The following is a 10452-nucleotide window of genomic DNA, read 5'->3' on the forward strand; positions in this document are numbered from 1 at the left end:
CCTCTATTTGAATGAGGGTTGTCAGTTTTGCTGTGTGCAGAAGTTACTTCTAAAACCGCTTGAAGAGCTTATTTTTGAAAACAGTAGTTAGCAAGTGGGCTACCATTAAAGAGACCTAATACGAACCCCATTAATTTATATTTTTAGAGAACCTGTAAAAATATAGATTAGGAGAGCTAGCAAAATCTACCCACTGATGTGTTTAATTTGATGAGTTGACAGGATTTAAAGCTCTCTGTCATCCTGCACTTTGTTCTTTGACATACTTTAACATATTTCTGATCTTTTCTGAGTAGATTGTGAAGGTTTGGCATGGTTTCTAAGAGCAGCAGTATTGGCTGAGTACCTTGCTTAGAATTTTAATCCATGTGAGTCAAATAAGTATTTTTTTCTTAATTGTATCCATGACTTCTGCATGGCTTGTACTTTCCTGGGCCATGACCAGAGCAAAGTTCTCTAGAGCTGTTCCTTCCAGAAGGCTAGGACAGAAAAGGATCTGCTTCAGTGGAGTACCAGCAAATTATTAATGTGTGATGCATTTCTTACAGGAATCCAGTCCAGTTATTTATTTAGCAAAATGCGAACCAAGAATCATATTTACCCTGAAAAAAATACCCACCAAAAAAGGTGTAATTCTGTTTTCACTGATCCCTTGAAAATTGAACAAGTTTTAACTTGGAATACTAGCAAGGCACTGCTTAGTATTGTGTCAGCACAAGGAAATCTGATCTTCAGTCTTCCTGGGGTTTAGATGGTCATGCAAGTTTTGTTCTTGACCTTGGGTAAGAAGGGCGATTTTTTTTTTTTTTTCCCCATTGATCTCAAGAAATGAGCCCTATTACCCATGAGGATACTTTGATTGCTATGAATGAAAATCCTTGAGTTTCAATTAAGCTCCCATATTGGGGGAAGGGGATACTAGTATTTGGTCCTTGGGAAAGGCAGTAACATTGATTCCAGGGCAAGGTACAAGTCTGTCCTCAGTCTAGCCTCTGGGGGCAGGTCAAGCAAGAGAAACATCATCAGCGTTCTGGGTTGTTCCCACTCCCATACTCTTTCTGAAAGAGCACCTCTGTGTTGTGCAGCTGGTTTCACAACTGGCTGCTCGTTCTAGGGCAGCTTCCTGCTTGTCAGTCTGGTTATTTCCTCTCGGGGACAACGTGTGCGCTGCTGCCTCAGGAAGCTGAGGTTTCCCTGCACGCAGCTGCAGCTCCCTCCCGCTATGCTGTAAAGACGTGGCCTAGTTATCACAAGCGAGGCTGAATTCTTTAGGTACTGGCAGAAACTCTGCACTGCCAATCAGTAACACCTTCCCTGGATCATTCTTGGCATTTGCCTGTGATCCAGCTAGATATTAATTTCTACAGATGAACCTGTTCCAGGAGAGTGCTTTTGCTCTAGAAGTTGCATCCTCTTGGCTGTGCTAACTGTTCTGACCTTAAGATTAGAAAATCAAAGCGAAGTGTAGGAAGCCACAGAGTTAGGAGAAGTAGCAGAGGGGAAAAGAAAAATGTGTAGGCTTATCCCTGTGGGCATTAGAGCCACTACATCAGCCAGAAGGTGTAACTTCACCTGTGCCAGTTAGTAACACAGTAGCATTTGAAACTATTACGGTATGTTCCTGAATTATAGTCTAGAGTGTAACATTTTGAGGGTTTAGCCATGTTACTCTGAATTTATCTGGAGACCATCTGAACTGAACTGACAGACATTAACATAAGGGCTACAGCTTTTGTGTTCCATGTACAGAATAAATAAACTTGAAAATTGTTAGGCTTTCTGGAAATTGTGAAATGTCTCATAAGTGCTAGAGTCCAAACTGAATCTGAGCCTCAGAAATTGCAGGGATTGAGATCTATGAAAGGTAAGCTAGAGATTCTCGAGCAAAGTTACATTCTTTGCCCAACCTTCTTTCCTATCTTGAAAAGCATTTATTTATGAAGGTATTCTTTCTAGGGCTTTACAGACTTCCCAAAAGTAACTGGCACATTTTAGTAGCATGTAAAGTTATTTTAGCAAAAATTTCTATGCACTGAAACGAACAATCAGTGGTTGTTTTCATGTTAAGAGAGCTGGCTTCTTTGAGTGCATGGAACTGAAAAAAAAATTATGAACTGTTATGAAATGTTGTAAATTTCTGTAGCTCTACAGAGACTTTTGCTTCTGGCTCAAGTGGCTTTTTTACTTCTCAAGTAAATGGTTCAGTGCTGATGACCTGATATAGAATAGTTTGTGAGAAATCAGACTTTTGCCTTTATAGGTGCTGAGTTTCAAGCCAGAGAGAAACAATTGTTACATTTCAAAGATAAAACTCTGAGATTAGAGAAGCAATTCTGCTTTTTACTACATCTGTTAGATCTATACTAAGACTTCCTCTTTCCTTTTGCGGGTGTGTGGGGGGGGAGGGATACTTTTCTGTTTTCTACACACTACAGTGTGAGGCAAATCATGACTAGTTTCTTTTCCTGAATCCACAAAACACAGTCTCTCTCTCTGATATGTAAATAGAACTAGCAAAAGAATTGGGGAAAAGCCTAATCACATAATCACTCATTAGACACTGCCTAAGCATACAGAATTGTAGAAGGAACACCAGGAGTGAATTACCTAGGTGTTTTTTCGTTATGTGTGTTTTGTGTTGTGTTTTTTTTAATGGTATGTTTTCTTATTTCCTGGGGTTTTTTCCTTTGTACCACTACTTGCTATTAAACACACATCCAGTAAACATTTGGTTAAAATACCTGCTATGTGAAATAATGTTATATGTAGCCCTAGAGATTGTTCAAGATTAAACACTGATCGAAGTTACTGCTTTCATTTTTTTTCATCAGAATCAAGCTTTGAAAAGTGGTGGAGGAAGCATTTCTAATAAAGCTCCTGACATATGCATAGTGTATAAACTTCATTTGGAGTGTGGCAGATTGATTAATCTCGTTGATTGGTTAGAGGTATGTTGACAATGCAACCAGTGCCTTTACCTGCTTTCAGTATTCTGATTTATCTTTATGCTGCATGTCTGCAGTGCCTTTACCTGCTCTCAGTATTCTGATTTATTTTTATGCTGCATGTCTGCTTTTCTTTAGTGCCCCTTTTCACAGCTTAAATCATGGCATTCCTTAGTTGCTCCTGTGCAAGAACACACAGTAACTCTAATGACCAGCCCACAGAGTCTTCCTCTGACTACTGTGAATCATTTATTTTCAGCATTATTACTCCATGATTAAAATCTTTTGCTTCTGCTTCTATTTTATGCTCGGCACAGATCAGATTTTATTCTTCACAAAGCTACCTTTAAGTTTTCTGTGACACTTTTATGGAAATGGGAAAGTGCTGCTGCTTGCCAAGTGTGGGGCTCTTCGAGAGAATGCTTGTGCTAGGGCAGAACAAAGGTCCTTCTAGCCTGATATCCTATCTCATACTGTGACCAAAAGCAGAGAGAGTATAACAAGAGAACCTACATTAATATGATACATTCTCCAAATACTCCCTAGCTAACAATCATGTTTTAGCTCTAGAGTTTCTTTAACTGGAATGGTTTCTCTGTATTTTGTAAGCCTACCTGGATTACATTACCAATATAACTTTTTAGCAGCCACAGCATCCTCTGGTAAGATATTCCATAGCATAACTACATGCAGTGCAGAGGACATGCCTTTTACTTGTTCTATTTGCTGCTGCCTTGTTTGTGTATTGGAAATAAAAGTGGACAGAAGATTCCTAACCAGCCTCTTGCTGTCCCTCAACTTCATAATTTCTTCACAGCCAACTTAGCTCCTTCATTTTTCCAGAATGTTTAAGCAGTTGTGCTTTGAGAACACTTTTCAGTTCTGTATTTTTTATGAGTCAGGGACCAGAACTATATTGGGATTTAAAATGCAGGCACACAAGTTCATGGAGTGATGTCTTTTCATTCTATATTCCTGCCATGGTAATATGTAGCTTTGCTTGCTCTTGATTGCTGCTGAACTGACATTCTCATGGAGTTACCGTTCCAAGATCTCATTCCTCCGGAGTGATAGTCATCAGCTCTTTTTTTTTTTTTTTTTTTTTTTTTAAATATATGCAGCTCTCTCTATGAAATGTGTTAAATCTGTGCTGCTTTTCCCCTTCTAGGCTTTCTCAACTGTGGTGATGGCAGCTGAGGGACCAAATGCAGATGCACCTTCCTCAGACCAGGTGGATGACATTATCCAGTATCCTTTCTTCATTTCTCTCAAGTTTGACATTCAAATGCTTACAGGATTAATGAACCAGGATTTTTAAAATACAGCTTAATGTGCACAGATAACTAATTCCAGAAAAATTAAAACTAGTTGTCTTAAAAGCCTTAATGTACTGAAAATGTCACAGAAATAGATCAGCTGAAATAGTTGGGCTGGGGGCAGTGAGGTAAGAGAGCAGCTTTTGTCCATAGGAGGTGTTTGGATCTGAAACAGAACCAACAGTCCTTAAAACCAGTTGAACTATTCTAGTTAATCATCTGGTTAAATCATCTGAGAGTTGGGTACAGCTGCTGTATAGGGGGAGAGCATTATTGGGGAACAGATGATAGGATAGCCGTGACCTAGAGAGCAGATGGAGAAATAGAGACAGGTTATTATGAGGAAGATAGAAGCATTAGCAGAGGAAATGATTACAAAAGTAGTGTCTCTGTAGAAGTCATGAGTTCTAGTACCTTAGAGTTGAGAATTTTAGTTCCCACAAAACACCCATTCTGCTTCTCACTTTGTCCTGATTCTTAACTGAGGTCTGCAAAATATTTAAAGGATGAGCATTGGAACCAACTCATGGCTACAACAGTAGTGCTGCCACAGAAAAAAGATGAATAGTTGTATAAAAGGAGGCTTAACTACAGGAAGAATATTTATGTGGTCTAATACTACACCTAGCTTTCCTTTATTATAACGCCCTTCTGTTTTTACAAGCTCCACTGGTAATTAATACAAAACTAAATTCTCTATTTAACTCAAGGATATATAGCTGTGTGTCAGGAAGGCAGCAAGAAAGGTATAGTGAATATCAAGTAACGAAAAGGTGGTGCTGTTTTATGAAACCTCAAAAAAATCCTCTACAATTATTTATCTTCCCTTTTTTTGTCAAGGGCCGTGGAAGTATAAATTCTTTCTTCTTAGACACTACAAAAATAATATCTTTTAGGCTTTAAGCTTCTCTTAGCAGTGGGGAAAGGAAGTCTTCCTTTGTTGCCAAATTGTATGCATGTAGCAAAAGAAATACTGATTAGATTGAAGATTTGTGCTTCTGTAGGCAGATGATGCTCTGCCCTTATTTCCAGCAATTTTAGTGTGCAAAACATTTTGTGTAATCTGTGCTTACCATGACTTAGAAATCTTCACCTCCTAGAGAGAACAGTGTCTCTATCAATATATGTCATAAAAAAGTGTACTCCCTTTCCTTTACTGAAATGTCCAGTGCTCGTTTTATTCGAGCCGTTTCCGAGCTAGAACTCTTAGGCTTCATAAAGCCTAGCAAGCAGAAAACTGACCACGTGGCAAGGTTGACGTGGGGAGGCTGTTAATGTGCCACCGAGATCTTAATAAACCTGTTCTTTCTAACATTGTGCAATGGCTGTATTCCCACTAAACTAGTCCTCGCTAACTTTGCATACTGAGTCAAAGTCAACGATGACTGAATGTTGTGAGATACATTCCAAGTGCCTGGATAGGCCTGAATAGCAATGTTGTTGTTTTAATACTCAGCCTCCCTGTGTAATGTACTGCTCTATTAATGCTCATGTTCCAAATATGGTATTGTTGTGCCAGTTTTAATCTTCTTTCATGTGTGATATTTAACACGATACTGATACAATTCAGGCTAGCAAGCCAAAAGGACAACACTGGCTGTGTAAGCTACAGAAGTGATGAAGCAGTATTATTAACTTGCTTATAAGCTGACAGGATTTGAGTCATCATTATGAAATGCCTTCCAGATCCTTTAACTACAGATTTAAAAATAAATAAAGCCAGCATGCTAAAAAAGACAATAAGCTTCCATGTTCAGCCTCTGCTGCATGTTTTTCAAACCAAAACTGGTCATAACTCCCTGAAAACTCCTTCATGAGGAAGAGAAAGGGACAGAATAATTTTGAAGATACAGATTTTTTGCTCTTTGAGAAAAGCAAAAGCAAACTGTTCAACTAATTCCCTTTTTCTAGCAAAGTTGACTAATACTAGCTGATGTTTGCTGGCAGGGGAACTTGTGTCAGCATAGACTAAATGAGAACATGGAACTCGCGCACATTGGACAAAGGTAGTAAAATCCACACCTGAAGTACACACTGTGATTTTTCTCTTTGCTGAGGAAAGGAAGCAAACAAAGGAAACAGCTGTGTGAAAATAACAACTGCTGGCCAAGAATGTTAAAAGCACTTCTCAGCTGACAGCTCTTCAGTCAAAGAACCTTCTCAGTGAACACTTGGCCCTCTGCACTAAGCAAGCCCAGGATGCACTGCGAGCTTCTGCCAGGATGGAGCAGTGCCTACACCTCAGTAAGGGTTACCAGTGCTGTCCCCTTTGTACGAACTGGACTGGAATGGCTCACAGCTGCTGCTTTATATTGTAACAACAGCCACAAATAAAGTGCTGTGCCGAAGTGTTGGAAAATCATGGTCATTGCCAGTGTTCTGGTCCCCAAGAAAGCTGAAGTTGTTAAGAAAAACCCATACCTGATTCCAGATACCAGAGTAACATGGGTATGTCCTAACCAGCCCCATTTTTTTTTTTTCACACTCACTCAAAAGCTACACTGCAGATCTTACTGCATTAAGCTTCAACTTCCCTCAGACCAGGGTTGGGGAGCAAGTGTGTTTATGCTGATGTCAGCATCCAGCATTTTCCAAACATGGAAAAAAGCCTTAGAAACCAAAGGGTAAAAGCTGTGTTTCCCTCCAGAACAGCATGTATGCCTGCCATACACTGATGAGCTGTCCTGAGGGCTGTGACACATGCACCTCAGTGGTATGGGTGGAGACTTCGGGTCAGTGCTATCACCTAGGAAAGGGCTGCAGTTAAGAGAAAAGTGTTTGGACTTAGTCTCTCCCCACCTACTTAAAAGCTGAATGGTGATTACTGAGTTTATTGTAAAAGACTGTGTTTACCTCCAAAAAACACCCAGACTTCCTCAGCTGACTGAGAAAGGATGACAGACTTCACTTTCCTTCTACTTGACGCATTTAAGTGCTGCTCTTAGTGCATGTGTTCAGCTGTCACTAGAATCCAGGTGCTCCCACTTGGTTGCACTGGCACTTCAGCCTACTCAAAACAGCTGAAAATGATAGCCTGGAGCATGAAAGACTGAATCACTTGCACAAACCAGATCTGTACTGGGGGAGGTGGGGAGAGGTCCTATGACAAGAACCTGTGACTTACCAGGCTGCTTAGCCAGGAATGTATGGAAGATAGGTTAGGCTTGTTTTAAGTACCCTCAGAGAAGGTAGGAGTCATGGATTTCCCCACTGCTCTAATTGCACAGACACACCAACACTTCCTGCTGTATTAAAGGGAGGGCCCAGTTCTAAATGTTGCCAGACAAAATTAAGAGGCTGAGGAGGACGAGTAGTTTATCAGCCTTTACACTGGCTAAACATACAACTTAGGAAACATAATGATGAAAACTCAGAGCAAGAATTTTTAGGATCTCAGTGGAGCAGTTGCAAAATTCCTCTTTTCCATCAAGACACAGGGCAAACAAGTTCCACTGTCTTTCACTCCAGAGACCAGGCTAGGGGACTTGCATCGTAGTGGTCGTTGTATGTAAGGCTTCCAAGCAGCAGCAAGGGAAGGGAGAAATTTCAGTAGGAGCAGAATGTTGAATAGCCCTCCTCTGCCCTGAACCTCACCTATTTATCTTGCCACTACACTTGACAAATGAAAGGGAGCAGCAAAACAGCCGAATGTCTCACTGATCTGCAGGAGAACACAGAGCCAAGTGCACCGCGCAGCTGTCCTCTGCCACCTGCCTGCAGCCTCCCCAACCCTAACTGCCCAATGCAAGATAAACACACACCATCTGACTTTCACACCTTCGGAGGGTAGAACACTTGGAAATAAAGGGAAGCAAGCCTCAACAGCATGTGGCTTTTAATCCCCAAATATGCAGGCAACATAACCTTGGAACTGCAAAATCAACAGGTAATGGCCATTCTTCAACTAGTAACAAATTTTGAAGCCTAAAGTCACATGACTGCTATGCTATATACAGTTTCTCAGGATCAGATTTTTAATTCGGTACTTGGCACTTCAGACTGTAAAATGTATAAAGGGGAAATAATTGATTAAAATTATGCAGGAAGTACTGTGTAATTTTCTTCAGCAAGGAGGGTAGGAAGGTTGGACAGTTAAAAACCTAAACAGAACTAGTCATAAATTTCATTTAGTTTCCCTTTCTTCAGAGGCTGGACTGTGTAGTCAGAGTCCTAGCTGCCTGGAAAGAGCCTAACATCACTAAAGTCTGAACCAACATCAGTAACAGCAGAGACACTACAGCTATGAAAAAGCAGCTTGTGCTTTTCCTCCTTCAATGGAATTCTGGTGCTAGGAGTCTAGTAACACCAGGCTTTCTGTTTGCAGATAATCTGGCTATATAGTATGAATTTTACATTTGGTTCCTCTAACTTATTTTACTACTTTTTGTTGTAAATATACCAAACTCACCCTCATATTCATATACCTTAGCTGAAATACACGTACAGGAGATTTCAACTGCCTATACATATATATATATTTTAAAATCTTAGTTTCTACAACTGTCTGCACAGTAATACCATGTTCTGCAGATACTCCAGGAAGCCTTCTCTGTCTGCAATGTTCATCAAAAGCAAACATGACTCCCCCCCTTCCCCCCCCCAAAAAAACCCCTATGTTTGTATTGTGGTGCTAGCTCTGAAACTGGAACAATGTAAACTCTCATCTCTGAACTAATAACTGTATTGTATTCTTCAGTAGCCACATCTTTCAAGAAAACTACTGCCAAAAATCAGACCTGAAAGTAAATTAACTCATTCGAATAGTTTACCATTTTCCCCTACTGTTACAGATGCTGTTCTTTGATGCCTCTTTACACTACTGCACTACTGGTTTCAAACACAAACTTAGTAATTTTTCTTTTATCTTGGAGCCTGCAACACCAGTAAAATACAAGAATAAGCCAGGTACCTGTAAAAGCCAAACATTCACCTCACATGTTCCATCTCAGAGAATGGCTTCCCATACAAAGGTCATGAACACTGGTTCACAACAAGAGCATAAACTCTCAATACTTTACAGCTTTGGGTTTTTCCTCCCCACTGTGGAATCATAGAACCAAATCCTTCCCAATTCCCAACTCAGGAATGGAGAGAGCTTTCACAAAACAGTTTCTAACCAGAATCTGCTAATGGTCTTGCTGTTCAAGAGTACACAGGCAGATGTCAAGCATCAGCACACAAGATTGCTTGAATCTCCTTCCTTTTCAGCCTTGAAAAATGCTTAATAACCTTATGGTTATATGCTTTCACATCTAGACACAAAAATCAACACACAGTCAGGACATACCTACTGCTTTTTAAGTAGACAGTCTGCTTGAAAAGAACTGACACATCACTACCTTAAAAACAGGTTATCCAAGATACTTGGTTTCGCTCTGTTAAGCTTACTTTGCTTTTGGACAGACTGCAGTTACACAAAAACTGCAAAAATACTCTAAATGTGGCCACCACAAAATGTGCCAAGAACTGAGTAGTTATTGAATCTTGCCCATTTCTACTTGACTCAAAAGCCTTTCAAAAGGCTCTCCAAAGCAGGTTTGGTTTTAAGCACCAGCCTGCTCTTCACAGCACCCCAATCTTCCCAATTTCTTCATCAGCAATCAAGCAGCCAGCCATTTCCCTACTAAAGAATAAGTTAGAACAAGCCTTTCAAGTGAAATTCATCACATCAGATACTGGCACTGAGATTAGAAAAGGGAGCCAGTTTAAAGCCCAAGACAGAACAAGCAGCAGGTTAAAAAATGAAGAATTTCAAAGAATGCAACCTCCTTTTCAAAATGAGCACAAATTAAGCATACCACAGCTGTGATGCCTAAGCACCCGTGGTGGCATTATATTTAATCTGCCAGAAGACTGCTTATTATGCATTAATTTGGAGCAACACAGGAGTGGCTGGGTGCTAACATGACATCACTTCCTATTTATAATAACTCTTAATATCCCAAAGGAAAAGATAAGCTGAGATGCAGAGTCGATCACAATAGCTGCTATCTTAATTCTACTCTCCTATCTCAAATTATCAGTTAGGTATGTATACATACATTTCTATCAAGTCAGAACAAGGATCTTCTAGAACACAGCAGATACAGGAGACGTATCAGGATGCTGGAATTTGGGTAGTGGTCTGTCTAAAAGCAGTGGTTTTCCTACACCGGGCAAGTTAACAATAAAAGGAAGTCAAAAAATGAGGA

General features: G+C 40.1%; 1 protein-coding gene across 4 annotated transcripts in view; it reads left to right on the forward strand.

Moving 5' to 3' along the window:
• Positions 1 to 6901, forward strand: part of ORC3 (origin recognition complex subunit 3) — a 40729-nt gene extending 33828 nt beyond the window's left edge. For 3 of the 4 annotated variants that reach the window (XM_049818197.1, XM_049818199.1, XM_049818200.1), the window contains 3 exons: positions 2832 to 2948; positions 4114 to 4193; positions 5431 to 6901. In XM_049818197.1, coding sequence (XP_049674154.1) covers positions 2832 to 2948; positions 4114 to 4193; positions 5431 to 5536 — 303 coding nt within the window. In that variant the 3' untranslated portion in view covers positions 5537 to 6901. The remainder of the gene's footprint in view (positions 1 to 2831; positions 2949 to 4113; positions 4194 to 5430) is intronic. The other variant, XM_049818198.1, reaches the window with a different exon arrangement.
• The last annotated feature ends 3551 nt before the right edge of the window (positions 6902 to 10452 follow it).

Source organism: Accipiter gentilis, chromosome 15 (assembly GCF_929443795.1).
Source record: "Accipiter gentilis chromosome 15, bAccGen1.1, whole genome shotgun sequence".
Taxonomy (NCBI): Eukaryota; Metazoa; Chordata; class Aves; order Accipitriformes; family Accipitridae; genus Astur; species Astur gentilis.